The following is a 26779-nucleotide window of genomic DNA, read 5'->3' as shown; positions in this document are numbered from 1 at the left end:
AGATGTCCAACACTGTGGTCAGCTGAAGAAGTGGGCTGTGCCCACGAAGGCTCAGGAGCCCATCTACATGGTTTGTTCGTCTAGGAAGCGCTCCCAGAGCATTGGTTGTTTTTATAAGTGTGTCCCTAGGGAGGGCAGCAGTGCAGAGCGGAGCAGCCTGTTGAGTCACTCGGGCTCCCACCTCCTCAGTGAGTGTGGGAGGCTGTAAAGGGGGGGGGGGATCCCTGCTGCCGCCCTGCCCAGGCTCCCTGGTGAGCCCCCCTCCCCGCCCTGCAGCGCCCGGCTCAGGGAGGGGTCAGGGAAGGGAAGGGAAGACTGGCACAGGGGGCGGGGCTTGCGGGAAGGGGTGCGGCAGGAGGCGGGGCCTGGGCGGGGGAGGGGCGGCCCGCGCGCTTGGAGCGGTGGTTGGCCCCAGGTCCGCGCGCGCTCGCCCGGGGGGGATTCTTCCGCAGCTCGCGCGGTAACCGAAAGTGAAACCCGCTGGCCCCACCCACTGCGGAAGCGCGTCGGTTCGGGCGGCTCCGGGCTGGGCGGTTGGCGGCGCGGGACGCTTCTCGCAACGAGCGGCCTCCTCTGCGGCCGGGGCCATGTGGGCGCTGGGGGCCTGGATGCTGCTGGGGGCCCTGGGCACGGGTGAGTCCCTGCGCGCCGCCCCCCCCGCCCGAGCAACGGCTCCCGGGCCCTGCCCTGCCCGCGGGGCGGCCTGGCGCTGCCTCCCAGCCCGAGGAGGCAGGTGCGGGCCGTGTGCGCTGCGAGCCCGGCGCGGCAAAGGTCCCTGGGAGAGCCCGGGTCGCCCCCGCCTCCGTGTTTCGCCCGCAGGGGAGGGGGGGGGCGTTGCTGCGGCTTGCGGAGTGTGGGGGTGTCGCCTGTAGGGTGGGGACCTGTAGGACGCGTGGGGGTGGGTGGGGGGGCTGCTCCTTCCCAGCCCGCTGCTTGCCTTAGGAGCAACTTGAGACCCGTTTGTCTGCGCCTCTGCGGGGGGCTGCTCCGAGTGAGCTCGCTGCCTCTACGGGCAGCTCCTGCGGGAAAGGGAACTGACTCTGTGTTCCTTGTTCGACGGCCCCAGGCAGGAGGGGTGGCGGGTGCCCCGCTCATTTGTCATCGGGGGGTTGACGGTCCTGGGTTACCTTAGAGTGCACGAGAGACCTGTGCTGCACAATCTGAAGTGTCTAGGCGCACAGGCCACAGCTACACAATTCTTGTAATTGCGTGTGGATTTAAAAATACATTCTCTGGGCATGTATGGCTTCCTCGGATTGCGAGAAGAAAGCTCAGAGCTGAAACCAGGAATCAGCTATATGATAAGCTGGCTCTATTCAGCAACACGCCTAAATGTATGGTAGTCCCTTTAGCTTCAATATGACTGTTTTGTACAGGATTACCTTGCTAAATTAGGGCACAGGGAGAACTCTCAAGTGTTTTATGTTAATACATAATTTAGAGCAGGGGGCCCCAATGCAGTGCCTGCCATGGCAGTTATGTGCGCCCATCTAGCGACCAGAGCCATTCTTGCGCTTCTGGGCACGTGGCACATGCGTGGCCCCGCCTGCGGGCGCCCAGCAGCCCCAAAAGGTTGGGGACCACTGATTTAGAGGAATAGTTAATACAAGTTAATACAGTAGAACATCAAAATTATGAACTAACTGGTAGCGATGCCAAGGACTAGTCAACTATCCAGTAAGTAAATGATTATCAGATAATCAACTAGTCGCTCTCTCCTCCTTGCTGCTTCTATCTGAAAGACGCAGCAGGGGGGGAGTCAAAGCAGCAGTGCTGCTTGAAGCCTGGGGCCAAATTTTTGGCTCCCCATGCTGCTGCCAGTTTGAAACGTCCTCATCCCCAGGCTGCTCGAGGTGTTGCTTTCACCTTTGAAGTGTAGCACAGCCCTAGGGGCAAAGGTAGAGGCACCCTATCTGCTAATCAAATAGTCAATGCAAAATGCATCGACTATTCAGTTAGATGATATTCCACATCCTTACTAACTGGTCAGTCACTGATATCTTGATATCTCAGGTATGATCAATCAGCAGCAGAGATGGGGGGAAGCAAATAAAATAACAATATGGTAGTGTGTTCAATGTAAACTACAAAAAGGCAGGAAAGTGTAAAAAAAAAAATTACAAAGAAAGGAAACGATTTCTGTACTTTTTCATTTAAATTAAGATGGTAAAAAGCAGAAAAAAAATCAAATATATATTTTAAGTCTGTGCATGAAAGCATAACCATAATATCAAGAATCTCAATGTGCTAGGCACCATATAGAAGTCCCAATCTTGGGACCATTTGTTCATAAAACTTAATCATGTGTATGAGTAGTTGCAGTTCCCTGACTTGGCTGTAAAATCACTGTTTTGATTATCTTGCTTCTCCTGGCACATGATTTGACTTCCACTTCAGACATAGTAGCCAATACCCTTGAGAACGTCTAGGGTTAAAAAGGAGTGTTTTATGCCATTTAAAAGCCTGTACATCGGGGTGGGCAAAAAGGCCTATGCGGGCCGGATTCAGCCTGCCAAGTGGGTGGCTCCAGCCCACGGAGGCCCTGCTGCTCTACTGCCCCCAGGTCAATTACAGTCTGGGGGCGGGGGAGCATCAAAGCCTGTGCCTCTTCTCTTGGTGTGCCTGCCCTCAACTCCCTGGTCCAGACCCTCCCCAGCTGCAGCCTCAGCCCAGGGCATTTGAACTGGACTGGCTTGCCTGGCTGCAGCCCCAGCCTTGGCCCTGTGCCCTGACCATGGTTCTACTCCCCGTTGTGGTCTTGGACCCAGCTATTGCCCAGCTGCCGCCTTTCTTCCAGCCCTGGTAGCCAACAACATCTGCAGGGGTGGGAAGGGGAATGGACAGGGATACAGGGGCATTAGGGGGAATGGACAGGGATACAGGGGCATTAGGGAAAATGTTTGGGGACCATTATTTTAGATAATCTAAGCATAAGTTTATCAGCTAGTCGAGTAGTGACTCGACTAGTCAGTTCTTTTCCCCCATCCCCGCTGCCTCTATCAATGGGGGGTGGAGGGGGAACAGGAGCTGATGCTTTAAAGCAGTTGCCTCCTGCACTGTCTCTGGGGGGGATAGGGAAGGCAGAGGTACAGCAGGAAAATGACACGAATGGGGACTCAAGCAGTCCCTGCTCACACCAGTTCTCACTGCGGTGTTTCAGCCTTTGAAATGGCTGAAGCGCCTCAGTTGGAACATGGGACGAGCGGAGACTGCTTGAGTCCTAGCTCGACCTGTGCTCCCTGCGGTGCCATTTCCCCCCCAGCAGTATCTCCAAGGAGTTGCCTGTCCCTCTCCCCTCGCTGCATCTATCAGAGGCAGCAGGTTGAGATAGAGGAGGCTATGCAAAGCAGCTCTTGTCCACAGGGTCCCAGCAGGGAGCTGGCTCCCTCTTTTCCCCCGCAAACAAGGGTTGCTGCTGCCGTGGACGGGTATTGCTGGATGAACTCAAGTGGCTTAGGCGAGGTGGCCCTTATTACATTTAAAATGCAGAGCTGTAGCGCAGGTGGCTTCTGGAGCCATCACGAGCTATACGATTAGCTAGGCAACCACAAATTAACACCCTTCATCTAAATCTTTTTGGGTGTGCAGCCCCTCTATACAAATTAAGATATAATTTGCAAAGTAAGTTCTGACCCCCCCGGGTGTTGACTCCACCTTCAGAATATGGAAGGTACAAAAAATCATTTTTGTATAAACCATCCTTCTTTCCTTCCATGCTTCTTTAGGGACCATGGCAGAAACAATAGTGGTGTTTATTTCCCTCCTCTGTCCCCTTTCAGCTGCGAAGAAAAATTCTACAAAAGAAGAGCTTAACTCTTATTCCTGTGGGAATTCTGCGACACGGCGCGTGCACAAACAGCAAAATTCTTTGCTTCCCTGCAGAAAGTGATAGGGAAGCAAAGAAAAACTATGTGGGGAGGGGCTGGGCATAGTTTAGAGGGGAGATGAGGTGTGTGGAAATACATGAGGTCACCTTCCACTGCTTCCTACCCCCACATTTCTACAAGCGCAAATCTGCCCTCCTGGAAGAGGGTACTGCTTGGAGGCCACCTCCTCAGTTCTAGTGTTGATCATGTTCCAGTTCTGTGTACTAGGAACCAGCCTATTTTATGTACAATAGTGAGTCATGGAGGAGGGCAAGGGGGGAAGGCAAGTGGGGTTGGCAGAAGAGACAGTGGGGAATGAATGGAGTGGGATTGGGTTGGGCAAATGGGAATGGGGGGAAGGAGATCAGTGGGGAGAGGAAGAGGGAGGGAATGGGGTGGTAGATAATGGGATGGGGCTAGGAGAAGCATCAGCCTAGCATGTGGCATTCCCTTGACAGCAGCTGGCCCGTTAAACTTCCACTCTGATGAGCCCTACCTCCTCTGCGCCTGGACCTTTACCTGCTGAGCCCCAACCTGCAGTACCTGGACCAGTCTGCTGAGCAGCTCAACCTCAGCTTGCTGTGCCCTGTGTTTCCACTCCCAGATGCCCACTGATCCCCACCCACCTTCACCTGGCCTCCCCTGGAGAGTTCCATTGCCCCTGTACCTGGAGACCCCACGCGTTCAGCTTGCCCAATGCACAGTCTCTTATCCCACGCTAGGGCTGTAAGTGACTAGTCGACTATCCGATAAGCATTAGCTTATTGAATAATCAACTAGTGATGTGACTAGTTGCTCCCCACCCCACCCCCCTTGCTGCCTCTATCAGAGAGAGGCAGTAAGGGAGGGGAGCTGGCTTAAAAGCCGGTTCCCTCCAGCACCGTATCCGGGAGATGGAGGCAGAGGCACAGTGGGGAAACAGAATGGGGACTGAAGCAGTCTCCACTCGAGCGGCTTCTGCTTGAATTCTGTTTCTGTAATCTCATCTTGCCTCTTCCTCTCTTCTTGGATATTTTTTTAAAATTCATCTATCCTTCCTTCCTTTTCTTCACTTTTTTCCCCTCAGCGTTTTTTGTCTTGCCGCCTTATCTCATTTTCTTTGTTGTCATCCCTTATGAAGAACATTAGTCTGTGCTTGGTGGCCATCCATTAAACTTTTCAATATTTCAGTAGCTTTCTTCTTGCGCAGGTGTTGCATAAATTCTGGAATACTGTCTAATCAAACTTTTTTCTTTTTCTTCCAGGTTCTTCCCAGTTGATGTTCAATGCAACCAAGTCTGTTGAATCAAGCATTTGTAATACAACGGTCATGCTACCTTGCATCGTGAATAATCTAGAACTAAAAAAGACGGAGAGGATGTTTATTAAATGGAAACTGGGACAAGAACTCGTTTTCGCTTATGAGGGAGTTAAAAGATACAGCCACAGAACCAAGGATTTTCCATCTGCTATGTTAGCATTTGAGGACCGTTTACCTCAGGGCATAGCCTCTTTGAAATTATCAAGGACTGAGGCACCTGCGGGAAACTACACTTGTGAAGTGACAGAATCGAATAGGGAAGGAGAAACTATAATTGAACTTACATACCGTCAAGGTAAATTGTCTGTGATTTTTGTAAGCCTGCTATGAAAGAAAACAAATGAGGCTTTGAGGGAAAGGACACAAAATATCAAATATGAAAATGAGCTATTAAAATACTTAAGACTATAAAGCCCAGTCTTTACTCAAGTAGTTTTTGAGAGCATTGGTGTGTCAGAGTCCAGGGGAATATTTCTGTGACAACAGATAGGTCTGCAGGCTGCCACTGTGTCCATTAACTTTTAGGGATGGTGAAGTTTTCCCACCTTCTTTAATTTTTATAGTGGAAGGTATTTGTGCCATGTTCATTTTAGTTTAAGTATATTGTGATCCATTTTCTAGATTTAGAAACACAGTGCTGGAAGAGAACTCAAGAGTGCATGTAGTCCACACATCCCCCTTGAGTGAATGAACTGAGGTAGAATCAAATATGTCTAGACCAGGCATGTTAAACTTGAAGCCTACGGAGGGCCTTACAAACGGAAACTGATAGCTCTCAGGGCCAGCAAAGAAAATTTACTTCTATCAGAAAGACAAAATTATTTATTATTATACATTGTTTTAGGTATATTTTATAATTTCTCAGGTCGTGTTTTAATATAATACAATAATTTCATGTGTAAAATTATTTGCTCATATAAAAATTTTTATTTTAAATATAAATTTAAGGTACTTTTTTATATGATACATAACTTCTTTTGTTGAAATAAAAAAAAGTATAGACCATGGTTAATCAAATAGAACAGGCTTCTGTGAACATTTCAGATTCTTTGTAAGTGAGATTTTGCATAAACATATAATGTTCATGAAATTGCAAAAAATGACATGTGGACATGGAGAATAATTGATCAGTATCCTCTTCATAACACTACTGAAAACAATGATCTAGGGATGATAATGGTTAACTGGTATTCAGGAGCACTCTGCAGTGGGATGCTCCGGCCCCTCTGGGCCTCCACATAGGGCCTAGAGAAGCCCCTGTCCATGGCAGGAGGGGCTGCTCCAGCCTCTCCCATTTAATTAGTTAACCTGTTAAACTTAACATATTACATCCCAACTATGGTCAGGCCCTTCTGTCTTCAGAGCTGTACAATGTTGAGCTTTATACGCTACACTTGTACCATTCATTGCAGAGATCTCAAATATGAAAATCTTATATTTCTAATTTGTTCTTAAAATTTCTGGTTATGGAGCTTCAACATTTCTTGCTCATTCAGAACTCCTTAATTCATTCAAGACTTATTAATTTCATCTGCAGTTTAGCCAATGTATGAATGAGTGTGTTTGGTCCAGAGTTGTGGTGGTTTTGAGGTGTTGTGACCATAGCATGAGCTATTAATGCACCCCACTTATTGTCAACCATTTTAAAGGAAAATGCTGTTTAAAGCATTTTCTGCACATCACGTGTAGCAGAGCTTTTCTTACTCCCCGGAAGAGCTGGTGCAGAATGATCTTCACGTGTGCAGAATGATCTGCGCAGAACCGCGTGGCTGGTAAGCGGGGCTCGCCATTGCTTGGTGAGCCCTGACGTGTAGCATTCAGTTACTGTAAAATGTTCTGGTTTAATAATAATTGGCATTAAAACCATTTCTCAATTCATGCAGAAGCTCAGTGGTCTCGGAGCCTGTGCGAGCTGGGATTGCTCAGTCTCGGTTTGCATCTGTTCAGGGAGCTACCCCCACTACAGCTTTGCAGAGCACCTCTCCTTATTGACTAATCATGTAGTCGATACAAATTGCATCCCTACACGATTAGCAAAATACTCATTCCTTAACATCCTTATTCAGTAGTGTAACTCAGTTCTCAACAATGATATCTTAGCACTTTAAATACAGGCAGTCCCCGGGTTACATGGATCCGACTTACATCGGATCCCTACTTACAAACGGGGGTGAGGCAACCTCGCACTAGCTGCTTCCCCCCAGCAGACCAGGGAGACGCGAAGCTAGCGCGCCCCCCCCCAAGCAGACCAGGGAGATGCGGAGCGGCTTTTCTCAACAAACACCTCAGCTTGAGATTAAAGGACTGAGGGAAGTGAGGTGTGGGAGAATAAAACTGAGCTCTGGAGAAATGTTTGGCTAGAGTTTCCCCTACAATATGTACCAGTTCCGACTTACATACAAATTCAACTTAAGAACAAACCTACAGTCCCTATCTTGTACGTAACCCGGGGACTGCCTGTATATGAGTACTTATCCCCATTTTACAGTGATGGAAACTGTTCCACGGGGATGTGAAGTAACTTCCCTAAGATCACAAAGGAAGTGCTACCATATCTTCTTCGTAGAATAGTGTAATGCTGTCTCATGCAGTATGGGTAAAAGTACTAAATTATGATACACAGATGGAGCAGCCTCTGTCTGCAGGGAGCTTGAGCCCATCGTGAGTACAGGCTGCTTCAGAGCAGGTTGGGGGGAAGGAGCAAAGGCAGACCACGGAGCCGGTACTAGGGGGAAACATATTTGAAGCTAGTTCCCACTGGCTCCTGCTCCTCCCCCCGGCTATGTCTGATATAGAGGCAGCAGATGGGGAACGGGGTAGATGCGTGTAGTCAACAAGATGAACCGATAAGCGAGGTCTTAATGGTTATCGTATAGTTGACAACAGGTCAGCATCCCTATGGAGAAAAAAAAATTTCATTGGAAAATCCTGGTTAATGGAGAATATTGTGGTGGCAAAGAGATAACTGGATTAGATAATGTATGTGAGGAAATGTAAATCCAAAATTAAGTGTGAGATTTCTAATTACAGAAAACACATGCAAGTCAGACCCCCAAAATAACAGTAAGTTTCTTTTCATGAACTTAATTTTTTTTAGCTTTTTTGCTTTTTACTTACTTTTAAAGATACGTTTGTGAATATCTCAGTTTTCCCCAGTTACATTTTAAAAAGTTTGGCTATGATTTTTTATTATGGACTTTAGAGTTCTGTGTCTGATAGTGGGCTTTTTAGTAGGCAGCTCCTGGTATGCTTTTGTGGGGCAAAATGGGAAGGCAGTTAAATGTGGCTTCGTAAATCCAAAATTAAGTGTGAGATTTCTAATTACAGAAAACACAAGCAGCTTAGACCCCCAAAATAACAGTAAGTTTCTTTTCATTAACTTTATTACATATTTTTTTTAGCTTTTTTGCTTATTACAGTAGACTTCCTATAATCCGGCACCCTTGGGACCCAGGTGGTGCCGGATTATCAGAAATGCCGGACTATCAGGAGGTACTCTGGCAGGGGCGGGTCTTGTCGGAGGGAAAGCGGGGGCGTGGGTGTGCCGAACCCTCCCTCCTGCTGCAGGGAGGCAGAGCCTGGGAGCGGTGGAAGAGGAGAGGCGGTGACAGGCAGGCAGCCGTATTCACAACGTTCTGGTCAGTTACAGTCACTCCGGCTGGATCCACAGCCGACACGCAGTTAATGTAATTTTCCTCTCTACTGCCGGGAGGAGGGGGGACAGGGGAAGGTAGGGGTCGGTGGGAGAGGGGGAGAGGGAGGAGGAGGGGGCGAGGGTGTGCCAAAGCAGCTGCATTCAGGACGTTCTGGTCAGTTACAGTCACTCCGGCTGGATGCACAGCTGACACGCAGTTAATGTAATTTTCCTCTCTACTGCCGGGGGGCAGGGGAAGGTAGGGGTCGGTGGGAGAGGGCGAGGGTGTGCCAAAGCAGCCGCATTCAGGATGTTCTGGTCAGTTACAGTCACTCCGGCTGGATCCACAGCCGACACGCAGTTAATGTAACTTTCCTCTCTACTGCCGGGAGGGGGGGGGCAGAGGAAGGGAGGGGTCGGTGGGAGAGGGGGAGTGGGCGAGGGTGTGCCAAAGCAGACGCATTCAGGACGTTCTGGTCAGTTACAGTCACTCCGGCTGGATCCACAGCCGACATGCAGTTAATGTAACTTTCTTCTCTACTGTGGCGGGGGGGGGGGGGGAGGTGGGAACAGGTAGATCCGCAGGTGACAGGCTGCTGCTGAAACTCACAAGAGATCATCTCCCCTCCCTGTCCCTGCTGCTTTTACCAGTAGACCAATAGTCCAGGATCAAAAGATCAAGTGAGTGAGCTTGCGCAAAAAACCAGAGGCAGCAGTTGAACCCAGTGAACCGGAAGGCATTGAGTCAGTCTGCCATTAGCATTGTGACCTACTGGAGAGTGCTGTTTTGACTTTTGAATATTTTTGCCCATCAGAGTGTACATAGTGATGGAGTCAAAAGTGAATGAAGGTGCTAGTAGTAGTGGTAAGAAAACTTTAAAAAGGAAGCATATAACCCTGACACTGAACCAGAAATTAGAAATTATAAAGATGCTAGAAAGAGGCATAAATCGGAACGTTATCATGAGTAAATTTAAAGTTGGATCTTCGACAATCTATGACAAAGAAACAGAAGGATAAATTGCAAGTATTTGTTGCTGAAAGTGCAGCACCTACTAAACATACTGGGCTACGGCAAACTCTGAAAATGGCTAAGATGGCACAGTTGGTTGTAGCTTTGTTTAAGTGGTTTAGTGCAAAGCGTTCTGAAGGTAAGCCCATTACTGGGCCAGTGCTCATAGAAAAAGCAAAACAGTTTCACAGTCAAATGAATATTAGCGAATCATGTGTGTTTTCAGAAGGTTGGTTGTGTAATTTTAAGGATCGGCATGGGATCCGTAAATTAGATATCAGTGGTGAGCAAAAGTCTGCCAATCATGTTGCTGCTGAGGAGTATAGTGCTATTTTTGAGCAGTTGGTGGAGGAACACAGGTTGTCACCTTGTCAAATGTACAATGCTGATGAAACTGGGCTCTTATGGCATTGTTTGCCAAACTCTACTCTAGTTGGCGGTGGTGAAAAGGCTGCTCATGGCTTCAAAATGAACAAAGACCGCATTACAGTTCTGGTATGTGCAAATGCATCTGGCACGCATAAACTTAAGCTTCTTGTCATAGGGAAGTACAAAAAACCAAGGGTATTTAAAACTCTTATGAGTTTGCCAGTGATTTATGAGGCACAGGGGAATGCTTGGATGATGTCAGAAATCTTTAAGGACTGTTTTTTTTAATCCTTTTGTGCTCGCAGTTAAGGAGAATTTTAGAAAGGAGGGTCTACCGGAGGATAGTAAAGCTGTTATTTTGCTCGATAACTGTCGAGCACATCCGCCCGCTTCAGAGCTTGTAGCGAAGATATTTCCACTTACATATTTGCCACCAAACGTGACGTCTTTGCTCCAACCGATGGATCAAGGTTTGATACAGAACTTTAAGTGTTTCTACAGGGGGACTTCTGTCCAAAAGTTGGTAAACTCAGACTGCAGTGTTTCTGAATTTCAATCTGATTTCAACCTTAAGGATGCTGTGTATGCGGCTGCATTGGCTTGGAAAGACCTAAAGAAGGTTACTGTACGAAAATGTTGGAGGAAACTTTGGCCTAGCATTATGTTTTGTGATGATTCTTCTGATGAAGAGGAATTTTGTGGATTTAATGTAAGGCCTAAGCACATTAGTAATACACAAGAAATAATTGAAAATGTCTCTGAGAAGAATGCTGTTGCAAAGCTCTCAGAAAATGACATTGAACAATGGCTTGCCATGGACAAAGATGAACCAGTTGTAGAAATTTTGAGTGATGCTACGATCATTGAAAGTGTTTTGAAGCCACAAAAACCTCAACAACAACAAGAAGAAGAGGAAGTGATGGAGAGAGCAAAATATACCTGGGGAGAGGCAACTGAATTTATTTCCAAATTTGTAGAATTTGCAGAGTCTTGCAGCCAATATAATGCAGCTGAAGTGATGAACCTTCATATTATTCTGAATAACTTTTATGCTAAGAAGTCACAGACCTCTAGGCAAGCTGATCTCCGGGATATGTTTGCAAGGGCACAGAAGACAGTTCAGCCTTTTTCTTCACCTTCACCACCACCACCACCACCACCTCCACCAGAGCCTACTGTTGTTGACACTCCCATAGAAGCAGAGGAGTATATTGAAGAGGGGGATGATAACAGGGATGAAGCAGCACTGGTTTCATCGGATGATGAGTAATTGTGCAGCATGGCACAATAAAGTTACAGATTTAAGTTTCAGTGGTTTGTTAAAATTTGCATTTTTTAGTGTTTAAGTGAATAATTAACAGACTGTATAAATATCAGCAGTGTATATATGCGCACACCCCCACCCCACTGACTCCTACCTTTCCCTGCCCCCCCCCCCCCCCCCCAGCAGTAGAGAGGAAAGTTACATTAACTGCGTGTCGGCTGTGGATCCAGCCAGTTAATCAATTACTCACAACTTGAAGCAGCTGCCGGAGCACTTCCGGGTTGCAGTTGGTGCTGGACCATCAGGCGTACCGGACCACTGGATGCCGGACCACCGGAGTTTTACTGTACTTACTTTTAAAGATATATGTTTGTGAATATCTCAGTTTTCCCCAGTTATATTTTAAAAAGTTTGGCTATGATTTTTTATTATGGACTTAAGAGATCTGTGTCTGATAGTGGGCTTTTTAGGAGGCAGCTCCTGGTGTGCTTTTGTGGGGCAAAACGGGAAGGCAGTTAAATGTGGCTTTGTAAATCCAAAATTAAGTGTGAGATTTCTAATTACAGAAAACACAAGCAGCTTAGACCCCCAAAATAACAGTAAGTTTTTTTTCATGAACTTTATTACATATTTTTTTTAGCTTTTTTGCTTGTTACTTACTTTTAAAGATATGTTTGTGAATATCTCACTTTTCCCCAGTTACATTTTAAAAAGTTTCGCTATGATTTTTTATTATGGACTTTAGAGTTCTGTGTCTGATAGTGGGCTTTTTAGTAGGCAGCTCCTGGTGTGCTTTTGTGGGGAAAAATGGGAAGGCAGTTAAATGTGGCTTCAGAAATCCCCTATCATGTGTGCTTGGCTACATGGAAAAGACAAAGTCCAATATTTCCTGGCAGAGAACTCATGTGGATTGCTACATTACTCGTATATTTCATCATGCTTGATAGTGTACTGTTCTCCACAAAAATCCCAACGTGTATCACTTGCGATTGTGCCTCTGCTAAAGGATGAAACAAAGGGCCATTAATAAAATCACTATTCTCAGGCCTCTCACTGTGACAGAGAAGCTGATATATTTATTTTCTTCCCTACACACTTTCTTCCTAATTCCTTCAACCCTTTTGTGATTTCTTCATCCTAGCCCTGTTCCTTGCATCCCTCCCCATACCTACAGGAAACATGAGTCCCCAAGCCTGCTACAATCCTACTTCCATGCAGCAATTGTCCTAGCAACTCCAAAATAGCATGCATCTGAAGTGCTGAGCCGTGTGCTAAGTCATAAGGAGTTCTATGTATCGAGTCAAGGATGTAGCAGCTTGTCCCAGTGCAAAATGGTGGTTTAGTTGTACAGGCAGTCCCCGGGTTACGTACAAGATAGGGACTGTAGGTTTGTTCTTAAGTTGAATTTGTATGTAAGTCGGAACTGGTACATATTGTAGGGGAAACTCTAGCCAAACATTTTTTTTAGTTTTGGATAGCATAGGGAAAGGTTAACTCCCCTCTAATGTTTGTTTTGCTGTCTGTTCCCCTGTTCAGAAGATTTCACATCTATTTCTGTCCCTGTGACAAACTCAGGACTAAAGGAGTAACTCATCAAATACCAAACAGCTCTGCACCATGCTTTGAGCTAATAGCTTTATTTCCACACACCACCCAGGGTTCTAGGAGGAGGGTCCTTTTTTTGCTAACACAATGAGGCCAGCACTTTGTTTGTTTTGGTGGAGTCTTTGTTTGCCCAGGGAGCCCAGCATGTATAGGGGGAGGAGGGGCGGAGAGGCTGCTTTTGTCTGCTGTTCGGCAGCCTGTTGCTCAGGGGAGGGGGCAGCCTGTTGCTGGCAGGGGGGAGGGGGGAGGCGTGCAGGATGCGAGGCCGCGGGGGGGGGCAGCGGGCGTGGGGAGGCACTTTTCCTCTGCCCGGCAGCTCTGCGGGATCCCTGTCCCTGTGGCCAGCTGCTGCAGGCAGAGGCCAGTTGGAGCCAGCCGAAGAGGAGGAGGAGGTGGATTCTAGGACCCAGGTGAGCGAGCCCCGGGGACGCTGCAGCGCTCCGGGAGCCCGGCATGTATAGAGGGGAGGAGGGGCGGAGAGGCTGCTTTTGTCTGTTCGGCAGCCTGTTGCTGGCAGGGGGGTGAGGGGGGCAGCGGGCGTGGGGAGGCACTTTTCCTCTGCCCGGCAGCTCTGCGGGACCCCAGTCGGAGCCGGCCCGAGGAGGAGGAGGATCCTAGGACCCAGGTGAGCGAGCCCCGAGAATGCTGCTGCGCATGTGCGGGAGTTGCCTCACCCCGTTCTTATCTAGGGATCCGACGTAAGTCGGATCCACGTAAGTCGGGGACTGCCTGTACTTTACACTTTGTTACTGGGTTTGGGATTATGGCTGTTAGATTGGCGTGTGTGAACAGTATAAATATAGCATGGCTTTTAGAGATATTTTAGAAATTGTGTTCTGTAACTGGGAGGCAACGCTTGGCAAGTATGTTAGATGGTAAAGGCATATGACTTTACCTGGATAGAATCTCTTCTTTTGTTCTCTGCTGCTTTGCATGTGCCCATAAACAACAGAGTGCAGTTGTCAAAAGTAATGTAACTTTCAGATGGCTCTGCTCCTATCCAAAACTACTGAGGAAGGGCTGGCAAACTGGCCTGACACATTAGTGAGAGGAAGTTAAACAAGAGACAGGTGAAATCAGAATGTACTGATGAATAGAAATCAATGTAGAGATCAGTGTCCATGATGATGGTAAAATGTGAGAGACAAGGAGAAAACCTTGTGAATGCCTTCCTCAGTCCACATGTAGATAAGGAACATAGAAAAAAAATCAGTATTTAGGATCTTGAATGAGTAGGAAACAAGCTATCATTTTAGCCAATTGCATCAGAAAATCAGAGATTATAATTACAGTTTTGAAGCTGAGAGTGTTGTCCACAGACTAAATTAAAAGGATCAGTTACAATATAAACACAGTAACCTCCATTCTCCCTCCTTCCTTTTTGTGTCTCAATTCAGAGTCCTGGTTTACATCATTAGAAAATATTCTGATAATTTTCTTCCTGGTCTTGGCTATTCTATCTTATTGGATTCACTTAGGCATTACTGGTAAGTATTACATTTTTTGTTTAAATTCTTAATAAATGCTGACTGTTAGTGCTAATATTTTATATAACTGATTAAGTGAAATAAAATGGCGTAACAGCAAATGGAATCTAGTGTTTTAAAAGAATAGATGGCAAGTAGAAGCCAGTTTGGATTAAGGATGCTAAAATGTTGTTAATTTACTAGTCGACAGGCACTTCTGCATTCCAGTAGGGGCTCTTGTACATTTTGAAGGAGGAACGCAGAACTTCATGTGCAGCCTGGGTCCAGCGGGATGTCCCACTGACTCCAGGCTACAAGTGGGTGCCTGCTTTGAAATGCCCAAGAATCCCCAGCGGGGGCTCTTGTGTATTTCAAAGCCATGGAGGCTAGGGTCAATGGGGGACTCTGTCCCCTGCTGACGCCGGGATCCATGCTATGGGCTCCTCTGCCCCTTTGAATTGCGCTGTGGCAGCAGTTTCAAAGGGTCAGTGGCTGCACAGCTGATCAGCTGTATAGTGGCGCCCCATTTGAAACTGCTGCCTTTGAGCGATCCTGGGTTTGTGGGGAGCCCTGGCTCCCCTGCCCCCCTCTAGGGAAATGCTGCTGGGAGCCTGAGATCTGTTGGGAATCCCCAGCTGACTCCAGGCTGCCCTTTTGAATTCTCGCAGGGGTGTGTTTTAAAGGGGCAGCCCACCACACAGCTGATCCTGGGCTCAGCTGTGCAGCTGCTGCCTTGGGGTTTCATAGAGGCAGCAAGATAGGGGAGGGGAGAATTGACTAGTCAACTAGTCTTTAACATCCTTAGTTTGGGTAGCACTTTAGAAGAAGAAACTTAAGGGGTGACCTGATTATAGTTGCGGAGAATCTCCAGGGGGAATAAATATTTGATAATGGATTATTCAGTTTTAGTGGAGAAAGATATAGTATGTTCCAATTGCTACTGTTGAAGATAAACAAATGGAGACTAGAAATAAGTTGTACATTTTTAACAGTGAAAATAATTAATCATTGGAACAATTAACCCAGGTTTGTGGTGGGCTTTCTATTACTGACTATTTTAAAATCAAGATTAAACGTTTTTCTGAAAGATCTGCCCTAGAAATTGTTAGGTAAGTTCTAAGATCTGTTATACAAGGAAGTAAGATGAGATTCTTACAGTAGTTCCTTCTGGACTTGAAATGTATGAAGCTATGAAGCCAAGGTCACACAGAATGTCTGTGGCTGAGCACAGAATTGAATGCAGGTTTTCCATGTCCGAGGCTAGCGTCCTAATCACCTGAACAACCAGTTTATGCAATATATATAAAAAATTAAAACTAAGTATCTTATTGAAGTGATAAAAAGGTTTTATGGAACTGATCCAGCTTGCAGCAAAATTAGTGGAAGGTGTCTTGTAAGCAAGATGTAAATTACTTTGTGATTAGGAATTTACCTGGGATAACTGATTAGGGATGTAAAGGACTAATTTACAATCCAATAAGCAAATTGGATAGTCAACAGGATAGTCTACTAATCTTCCCCCCTTCTGCCTTTGTCGGGGAGGGGGGAGAATAGAGGGTACTTAAAAGCGGCAGCACCACATGGAGCCCATGCAGCACTGCCACTTTGAATGCCATGGGGAGCCTGGCATCAAGCTTCTTGCGGCATTTCAAAGCAGCAGTGCCACGTGGAGCCCAGGATCAGCTAAGGACTCCGTAGCTGATCGCGGGCTCCACCCGGGGTTCCGTGCAGCACTTCCACTTTGAAATGCGGAGTGGAGACTGAGACTAGCTGGGGACTCCCCGCACAGCATTTCAAAGTGGCAGTGCTGCACGGAACCTGGGGTCAGCACTCCCCAGCTGACCACCATGCTGTGCTTCCTGTTTAAAATGCACAAGAACCCCCTTTGGGGACCCCTGAACATTTCAAAGGTGGCATGCTGTGTAGAGTCCAGGGTCAGCTGGGCAGTCCCCAGCTGATCCTGGGCTCCACGTGGCATTTCAAGGTGGCAGAGCCGCTTGGAGCTGGGATCACTGAAGACTCCCCAGCTGACCCCAGGCTCCAACCAGGGTACTAGCTTTGAAATGTACAAGAGTCTCCAGCGGTGTGGCTGTTTTGCATTTCAAAGCAGAAGCAACTGTAAGGAGCCCAGAATCACCGTGACTTACCGCTGGCCCTGGGCTCTACGCTGCATTCCAACTTTGAAATGCACAAGAGCCCCTCCCCGAGGCTCTTGTACATTTCAAAGATGGAACACAGAAGTGCTTGTCGGGATTTCCATCCACTACTCAACTAGCAAATTAATCTCTACGTAATATCTCAGGTTTTATTACTGTCAATACTGCAGCTGGAAAGATGTACAACATCAAGGTGCTATTCTTGAAGGGATCTTTTTTCTGATTTTATGGCAATAATTTAAAAGCTGTGTATTCTTGTGAACAAGTACTATATTTCTAAACAAATTCTCTCTGATTTTTGTTTTCCTCTAGTATCAAAATTTGAAACTGCATTTTGGAAGAAGAGATTGTTATTTATTGGAGGAGTCGTCATCACAGTCCTTGCTCTTATTGGTTTTATTCTTTTAGTTCCAGGTAAATGCAATAAGTATTTGTTCCCTGACATATTGGGGGCCAGCGATAAGCCTATGGAAAGTTTTTCATTCTGAAATGCATGATGTCAGCACCTCTGAAAATCAGGCCTGTAGTTTATCTGTGCACCATCAGTAAAAATGGTTAAAAGAAAGATGGATAATTTGTGATGAGAAGGTAGAGGGTATGGAAATTTCTAGATAGAATTATGGATTTTAGGTAGCACTTAATTGAATAATCGTGTAACCGCATCAAATTTTAGCGGTTACATGATTATTTGATTGGCTACCAGCCCCACACCTGGTGGCTGTCTGCTCCAACACTCACTCCCAGGAAGCACCAGCTACCCCATGCACCAGCACCCTGTCCCCCCCTACTCCTTCAGTCTGCAAGGAGTCTGAGCTCCCTGCAGACAGTAACTGCACTGGCGTACCACACTGGTGTCTGTGGCAAGCCTGGGCCCACGGGTTCACGGGCAAGGGATTCTACTCCTGGTACTTCCTGGTCCCCAAGACCAAAGGGACCCATCTTAGACCTCAGGGGACTCAATGTCTTCATTGCCAAGGCCAAGTTCAAGATGGTGACTTTGACCTCAATCATTCCTTCCCTAAATCTTGGAGAATGCCTTGGATCTAAAGGACACCTATTTCCATATGTCTATTGCCCCTCACCACTTTATGGTTTGCCAGGACTATTATCAGTTTATGGCCCTCTCCTTTGGCTTTTTTCTAGCTTCTTGAGTGTTTACAAAATGCATGGCTGTAGTTGCTGCTGCTCTGAGAACATGTTGGATCTAAGTGTTTCCCTACCTGAATGACTGGCTTGTCCTGGGCCCTTCCTCGGACTAGGTGCTGGCCCTTTCCTGGTCCAAGACCTTTTCTGGGAACTGGGACTTCTTCTGAACATGGCAAAGTCTACCCTGGTCCATACCCAGGTTATAGAGTTCGTGGGCACCCACCTGGACTCCACATAGGCCTTGGCATCTCTGCCCAAGTCCCAGTTTCTGGCTATCAGAGATGCCATCATGGCCATACAGGTGTTCCCAATGATCACAGCCAGGAATTGCTTGCACCTCCTGAGCCTTATGGCTGCCTTCACTTGCGTCATTCTGCACAGCAGGCTTTGCATGCGCCCACTGCAGTTGTGGCTGGTGCGGGTTCACAATCCATCCTTCCACTCTTGGGACAGAGTGGTGACAGTTCCCCCTGACATCCTCCACTCCCTGGATTGGTGGACCCAGGAGGAGGTGGTCTGCCCTGGAGTCTTTCTCCAGGGCCCTGCCAACCCTTTGCTTGGTGACTGATGCATCCGACATTGGGTGGGGTGCTCATGTCAGCGACATGCAGACCCAAGGTATATTGTCGTGGGAGGAACCCTCCCTGCATATCAATGTCAGGGAGTTGCTGGCACTCCATCTTGCGTGTCAGGCCTTTCTTTTCCCGGCTCAGCGGCAGAATGGTTCTTATCCTGTCTCACAACATGTCAGCAGTTTCCTACATAACAGGCAGGCCCGGGGCTCTTACTACATTTAAAAAGCGGAAGCGCAGCATCTGGGACCTGGCACAAACCAGGACTTTGCTGTCCTGATTTGTGCTGGGTCCCCAGCTGCACTTCTGCCTACCCTGCCCACTGTGGAGATGATGTTGGGGGGGAGTGGGCTTTAAGCAGATACAGCAAGCAGAAATGGCGAAGGGGGAAGAGACTAGTTGACTACTCAACTAGTCATTTACATGCCTGCTTTGTTGCTGAGCATTTCCTTCTTGAGGGTCTCTTGGCTTTCCACATTGCAGCAGTATTAATAATACAGCAGCTATCCTTCTATAGTTTGCCAAGACTGTAGAACTAGCATGTCTTCTACATTCTCTTTTGTCTTGTGTTGACTAATTTTGACTGTGATATTTTGTCTTGATTTTCTTCACAAATTGTCATCAGAACTGGCTAATGCTTAATAAATAGCTCAAAATAGTGAATCAGTGCATTCCATTCTATGTCTGGGAGAAGCATTAATTTGTCCCCTCTATTCAGTGACACTGAAGACAAAAGGGAGAATTTTTTATAGATGAACTGGGCAGGCTTTTCATATGTGGAGCTTTCTTGGAACTAGCTGGTCCTGATTACAGACTCATCCATAGTTTTACTCGATGCATGAGGTAGGCACTCCATCCCCTGCCTCTCAGCTTGCTCCTTCAACCCACCTCCCTCCCAGACCCTGCATCCCCACCCCTAACCAGGGTCTGCACTCCACCTTCTACCCAGATTCTGCACTATTTCCCGCACCTGCATTCCTCCCCTGCTGCCAACATACCCCAATTGCATGGTGATCTTGTACCCTCCCACCCCAGCCAGATTCCCAACAGCCCCCTCCTTACACTGAACCCCTACCCCAGAGCCTAGGGAGCCCCACTAAATCTGTTGGTCCTGGGCCCCCAGAATAGTTTATCTAGCTCTGGGGAAGACCCAGAACCTCTGTGTTCTTCACTATGCAAGGCTTTTTGTTTTTTTTTTTCTCCTCACTTGGGGGACAGGTCATTGAGGGGTTTTTCCTCATGTATATATGGTCCCGACCGAAAAAAGGCTCTCCACCCCTGCCTTACGTATAAACTGGATCCACTATTATTCAGATCCCTCTTTTTTTAAAAAAAAAGATTATAAATGAAAGATTCCTCCTACTGTAGCTATTTGTACCACTTTTTAAATATGATCAATTGTAAACCCAGTTGTGTAAGGAATGTAAATCATAAGGGTTATCTACCACAGCTATTTAAATGAGTATCTGAAACATACCAAACAGCTTGTAACAACATTTTGAAATGTTAAAATTAATAACTTACAGTAAGCTTCTGATAATCTGGCACCTTTAGGACCCAGGGGGTGCCAGATTATCAGATATGCCGGACTATAAGAAGGGGGGGGCTATGAGGGGTCTGGAGTGGGATGGGAGGGGATGCCACCACAGACCCCTCATACGCTACCCCTTACGATAGTCCGGCTCTGCCCCAGGCGTCCCTGATTCAGCCACTGCTAGTCAGTTTCAGCAGCAGCTGAATCGGGGATGCCTGCAATAGAGCAGCTGGGGTGCTGCTGGGTTGGTCCTGATAAGCCTAGGTCCATTCCACGAGGCGTACAGATAGTTCGGAACAGCTACGTAGTTCGAACTATCTAGCCCGTGCCGCGTGTAGCCGCGTGGCACGGGGTTCGAACAAGCTGGCTTTTAAAAATGGCGGAGCCGGCTTTATGCTAATGAAGCCCGGGAAATTCAAATCCCGGGCTTCATTAGCACGTTCGGTATGCATACATTACCCCGCTAGTTCGAACTAGCGGGGTAGTGTAGACATACCCTTTCATATACAGATTAAAAGACTTAATGAAAGGGATTTTTATTTCCTGTTCCATGCTCACCAAGAATTCCAATTGTTGTTGACTTCTGAATGTAGAGCAGCTGCGGTATTAAGTGTAAAGACGTGTAATAATCTTAAAATTTGTTGACATGAAATAGACCTTACTGAGATGTTGTTTTTAAAAAATAACAAATATAGTAAACATACAAGTGACATTTCTGTTTGGGGTAAGAATGTCTTTTGAAATGTATATTCTGTTTTGACTTCTTAATTGGTAATTCTGAGTTCATAAGAGGCACTTTCTTAAATTTTATACCTGGAGTTCCATTTTTATAATGTTTTGAGAAGGGCAAGGGTCAAAAAGTTATTTCATGTTCACAATTGAATTCGCAAGGGATTCTACAATGTGACAACTGCTGAAAGTAGTATCAAACCATGTTAATATAAGTATCCAGTGCAATGGACCAGATCCTGTAAATTGAAGCTGAGGATTTGGCCCATATGTGGTAATATATTTGGAACTGGCTTAGTTGAGATTCTCCCTCTTATGAGACTAGCCCATAAACTGGACTGGGCCACAGACTTTACCAGAATAAAAGAATGTCTTTAAGTGTCAGAGGGGTAGCCGTGTTAGTCTGAATCTGCAAAAGCGGCGAGGAGTCCTGTGGCACTTTATAGACTAATAGAAGTGTAGGGGCATAAGCTTTCGTGGGCAAAGACCCACTTCGTCAGATGCATGGGTCTGACGAAGTGGGTCTTTGCCCACGAAAGCTTATGCTCCTACACTTCTGTTAGTCTAGAAGGTGCCGCAGGACTCATCGCCGTTTAATCTAAGTGAAGTTCAATATAATCTGTTTATGCAGTGCTCAGAAACCTCAGTATATCTTGCAACCAGACACATTCATAAAAGGAAAAGTTGTGAGACAAGATATTAATTATACAAGATAAGCAATGGAAACTTTTTTAAGGGGGGATGAACAGAACTGAGGAAAGAATTGAACAAAATCTTATTGTAAGCAACACAGTATATGAAATTAAATTCCTACAGGTTGAACCTCTGTGGTCTAGCTGTCTCTTGTCCAGAAGCACTATGGATGTTGAGGGACTAGAGAGCCCCAGTGATGGAGGTTACTGGCAGCTTGGAGCAGAACACGACGACAGGGCCAGTTGAGCCTGTCGGGCAGTGTAACCTGCAGTTGGTGGGGTAGGGAGGGAGCTTGTGGGACAGCGGAGCTTGCAGCTAGCTGGGCTTTCAGGAGCTCCGGTGGGGCTGCAGGGCTGCTGCAAGGTCAGGGGGGTGGCAGGATTATGGGGAGACCAGCGTGGCTGCTGTAACTCATGGATCCAGGAGGCTGGGGAAGCTGAGGCTGGGGAGAAGAGACTAGTGGGGAGGCTGGCACCACCCCCACCCCCAACCCCCAGACCTCCTTGGTCTGGCAACCTTCTTTGTCCAGAACTGGTCAGGTCCTGAGGGTTCCAGACCAGGGAGGTCCAACCTGTATACCTGGTACTTAAGTTTGAGCAAAGATTCCCTTATATACAGAACAAACATTTACAGTCCCAGCAGAAATCCAAACCTGCTGTTGACCTTGATGAGGTGAAAGGAAAGAACACAAAATCTTCATCTAAGTTTGATGGGTTATATCGTTACTGGGTGGTTTTTTCTAAAAAATATTACTCAATTGGATTTGATCTAGATCTGCCTTATAATTTGCAGAGTTTCAAGCTGTGGAAATGGAGAATTAGGCCAAAAAACTGATTTCCTTCTCTTGTCCTATTGCCTGAAGAGATCAGTGGTCAAGAAATGAGTTGCAGGGCTGGCATGGGATTTCCAGATCTCTAAAAGTGTGAGGTTACTTGGCTTTGCACGTGTTTAATGTCAGCCATGATTTTTCTCTTTTACTAATTTGTACAATTGTTTACAGGTGGTTTTGGGCCAAAAAATCAAGCTGGACTTAGCTTAATTGTACTTCCTTCTGTGATTTTAGTGCCACTTCAGTACTTTCTGCTTCAAATAGGTGAGGATTTCATTTATTTACTATTTCATGAAATGCTTCTCTATCTACAATTAGAAATACACACACATTTGTCATTCATAAATAAGGCACTATGAGAATATGCTAAAGTCCTGATGATCCTAATATCCCCGTGGTCACCAACCGGTCGATCGCAAGCTACTAGTTGATCGCGAGGCCTCGACCAGTAACTTGCGAGGCATCCTGTCTGCCCCACCCCCATTTCCCTCCCATCCCCGAGAAGCCCCACTACTTACCTCAAGGAGGGGTGAGTTAGCCCCGCGGGAGGCACGCAGGGGGTTTTGCGGCGCGTGGGGGGCCATGGTTGGCCCCGGGGCAGGTGTGTTCGGGACTTCCCTGGGCTGCGTGGGGTCGGCCCCGGGGCAAGCACGGGCTGGTTTCTCTGGGGGGGAGGGGAGAATCCTGGGAGGAGGGAGATGCAGGGAACTCTCCGCCTCCACTGGCACCCCAGCCCCCACTCCCTAGCCACAGAACGCTGTCCCCACTCCCCTGGCCCCAGCCACAGTACTCTGTCTCCATTCCTGTCCCTACTCTCCGAACTCTGTGCCCACCCCCCCGGCCCCAATCCCCGAACTGTCGCCACTGACACTGTCCCCTGCTGCAGAACCCTGTCCTCTGTCTTCCCAGCACCCTGTTCCCTCTCCCCTGCCCCCGCCGCAGAACTCTGTCCCCACAAAATGTATAATTATAAATGCTTCATTTTAGATTTAAATAGCATGAATAAAACAGACCATTTATTTCATAACTATAAACACCTGATTTTAATGTTATGTATCGCATAATTTAAAAATAAACTGTTTATCAGAGTGTGTAAGGAAGGGCTGGGGATAGCAAGTGATGGACAGGAGGAGAATAGAGAGGGCGGGGCTTCAAGGAAGGGGCAGGGCGGTAGATCTTCACCTGTTCTGAAATTTAAAAAGTGATCTTGGGTGTAAAAAGGTTGGAGATCACTGTAATATCCTATGAATAATGGTGTAACCTGAGATCAGCTGCCTTTGGTGCTCAAGAAAAGAAGTGTGAATTGACTGCTTGGGAGATGGAGTAGGGATAGAATGCTTTGGGTAGCTCAGGCTCCTCATTCAGGATCATAGCATTGGGTTGCATCTGACCCTGGGGGATTTTTTGTTTGCTTTTATGCTTGTTGTTTTTCTTATTGTGTGCCTTGTCCTTTAAGGGGAATGCCTGTCTGTCTCCAGCTTTCTTTAGTTATCACTCAAGCTTCCCAGGACTAGGATTCAAAAGATTCTGGTTCTTAGCCCAGTTTAGATCACACACCTTTCATGTTTTCTTCTGTTGTCCTTTCACAAACTACAGTAGACTATATGTTTTCCATCCCCCCAGTGTCTGGAAGCAAGTTATCACGGTTTGACATTTTTCTGCTAGTTGTGGAATCACTTGGTTATGTGATTGCCCTCATCGGATTTGCCCTGTGCGTAACAGGTAAGTGATATAGCTTGTTTCAATGTTAGTAATTTGCAATAATGAGAATCGCTTATTTTAAAAAAAAAAAAAAAAAGTATTTTGTGTCTGTTCATTTTTCCTTTGCCTGTATGTAGTGGTAACAATTTATATGTACGTTAACACTGGAATATTTTGTAAAATGTTTTTTCTGTTTAACGTTTTAGCAGCAATTCGCTATAAATGTAATCCAGGACCCCTGTGTTACTTACTACAAATGTATCTGGTGAAGGAAAAAGAGCGCTAAGGCATTAGGTTACATAGTCTTACTAATGAAACTATACTGTCTAGCATGACTGTGTCCTGAAAGATGTTACCTGAAAAAGGAGTGTTTTATTTTACTATGTATTTTGCAACATTGCATACCCTGAAGAGTCACCTATAACCAGCATTGACCTTCATGACTCTGTTATTTTGATTGTGCTTCACAGTCTCAAAAAGAACACACACATGCGCAGAGGCAGAATCCATTTCTTACTCATTTAAACATAGATCAGGATGTTATATTTAGATAGATTACTAATCAAATAGTCAATGGAAATTCCATTAATAATCTAAGGTCTCCTCTGCCTTTGAACTGTAGCAAGCTTGAGCTCAGCAACATTATTTTGAAATGACTAGCTTTACAGGCAGTCCCCGGGTTACGTACAAGATAGGGACTGTAGGTTTGTTCTTAAGTTGAATCTGTATGTAAGTCGGAACTGGCGTCCAGATTCAGCCGCTGCTGAAACTTATCAGTTTCAACAGCGGCTGAATCTGGACGCCAGTTCCGACTTACATACAGATTCAACTTAAGAACCCCAGGCATCCCCAAGTCAGCTGCTGCTGAAACTGATCAGCGGCTGATTCCAGGAAGCCCGGGGCAGGGGCTTCCTGTAGTCAGCCACTGGTCAGTTTCAGCAGCAGCTGACTTGGGGATGCCTGGGGCAGAGCAGCTGGGGTGCTGCTGGGTTGGTCCAGTAGCGCTGCCGCTCCTCAGCACTACTGGACCAACCCAGCAGCACCCAAGCTGCTCTGCCCGAGGCGTCCTGATTCAGCTGCTGCTGAAACTGACCAGCAGTGGCTGAATCAGGACGCCTGGGGCAGAGCAGCTGGGGTACTGCCGGGTTGGTCCAGTAGCATCCAGAGCGGCGCTACGGGACCAACCAGCAGCGCCCCAGCTGCTGTACCACAGGCATCCGGAGCAAAGCCGCGGAGCACGGGGGCAGGGGGACAGCCCAGACTCGCCGTGGCTGTCCTGCTGCCCTCGGGCTCCACGGCTTTGCTCTGCTTTGCTCCCCGTCTCCCTGGTCTGCAGACCAGGGGGACGGGGAGAAAAGCGGCGGAACACGCGGGCAGCGGACAGCCCAGACACGTCTGGGCTGTCCGTTGCCCGTTTGCTCCGCCACTTCCTCTCTCTGGTCTGCTGGAGACCAGGGAGACGGGCCCCGTTCGTAACTGCGGATCCGACATAAGTCGGATCCGCATAACTCGGGGACTGCCTGTATTTTGAAATAACTTAGTCTGCGTCTACACAGCAGGCAGTTATTTTGAAATAATGTTGAAATACTGTCAAGCTGGATGACTTCTTACTCCATTTCTTATATGCCTCATTGTACGAGAAGTAAGAAGAGTGCTCTATTTCAAAATAAATGCCATGTAGAACTCCCGATTTCAAAAAAAGCTATTTTGACTTAAGCTACGTAATTGGCATAGCTCAGTTTGCATATTTTATTTCGAGTTAAGCCCTGCTGCGTAGATATTCCTTAAGATTCTGAGTCTGCCAACACTTACACAAATGCATGAAGTATGTAAATGTTTGCAGAAATATGACCTAAATGCTATCTCATCCAACATTTAAAGAAAAAAAAATCTGACAACTTTGTTGCTAATCTGTTTCATTTATCATGAATATTGGGTAGTATTTTTGTTTATGGTAGGGTGTAACATTTTCAAACAGAAGTGTTTTTTCCGAAACTGATGGTGTCCCTTTTACAGTCCCCAGTTACAGGATAAGACCGACTTTGTGTGTGTTTCTGAATGTTATGTTCAATATCTTTTAAAAAATTGAACATTTCAATATTTCAGTAGAAACTAGAGATCTTGAGTCTAAGCCTATGTGTAGCTTTAAGCAGATGAGTAGTCTTACTAAAGTTAAACTTAAGTTCTTTTCTTAGTAGGGGCCAGAATGAGTGTGCATTTTGGTGGGGAACCGGGTTAGGCTTTAATAGCCAAGTTCTTCTCTCAGTTTGTTGATGTAAATTTGGGGGATTTTTTGGAGAGACTCCAAATTTAGACTTGTGTGATTGAGAGCAAAATTTGGCCCAAAACATTTACTGTGTTTTTAATTCTCTCTCAAAATTATTTTTATTGTATTATATTTGCACAATACTGTAAATAGAGATTTTAACTGGTAAGCATGAGATTTATTGGTATGCTTACCAGTTAGCTGGCCCTTGCCAACTAATTCTGGCAGCAGCTAGCCACATTGGGCTAGAGCACCCTTGGCCAAGGTGGGGCCTGGCAATGGGACACAATGGCCAGGGCGGGGTTGGCCGGCAGGGCAGACTGCAGGACCTAGGTTATGTTACCAGTTGTAAATAGGCAGTAGAAGTTTTAATCTAAAGGAGAAAAACACTGAATAATTAAAAAAGCTCTTTACAATGCAACAGATGGCTGTAGAATATTGATGCAGAATAAATGTATCTAATTTTTTTTAAATGACAATAGCGGAATCTATTCTAACACTACACAGAAAAAAATCCTTGTAACTTCTGAAATGTCCTTTTCTAGCTGATGAAAGAATACACACATACAGGAAACAGAAAAAATTCAGTTGAGAAATTACATCTTGTATGTTTCTTTGCCTGCTTGAAATAAAATAT

General features: G+C 46.5%; 1 protein-coding gene across 7 annotated transcripts in view; it reads left to right on the top strand.

Moving 5' to 3' along the window:
• Positions 1–364: 364 nt before the first annotated feature.
• Positions 365–26779, top strand: part of CD47 (CD47 molecule) — a 43159-nt gene continuing 16744 nt past the window's right edge. For 2 of the 7 annotated variants that reach the window (XM_075908195.1, XM_075908187.1), the window contains exons 1-9: positions 365–633; positions 5111–5461; positions 8197–8229; positions 8494–8526; positions 12012–12044; positions 14448–14537; positions 16985–17086; positions 22347–22439; positions 23799–23897. In XM_075908195.1, coding sequence (XP_075764310.1) covers positions 588–633; positions 5111–5461; positions 8197–8229; positions 8494–8526; positions 12012–12044; positions 14448–14537; positions 16985–17086; positions 22347–22439; positions 23799–23897 — 880 coding nt within the window. In that variant the 5' untranslated portion in view covers positions 365–587. The remainder of the gene's footprint in view (positions 634–5110; positions 5462–8196; positions 8230–8493; positions 8527–12011; positions 12045–14447; positions 14538–16984; positions 17087–22346; positions 22440–23798; positions 23898–26779) is intronic. The other 5 variants (XM_075908225.1, XM_075908209.1, XM_075908201.1 and 2 more) reach the window with 4 other exon arrangements.

This window comes from Pelodiscus sinensis, chromosome 1 (assembly GCF_049634645.1).
Source record: "Pelodiscus sinensis isolate JC-2024 chromosome 1, ASM4963464v1, whole genome shotgun sequence".
In the NCBI taxonomy this organism is placed as follows: Eukaryota; Metazoa; Chordata; order Testudines; family Trionychidae; genus Pelodiscus; species Pelodiscus sinensis.
The sequence above is the reverse complement of the archived record's forward strand: the minus strand, read 5'-3'. Positions and strand labels throughout refer to the sequence as shown.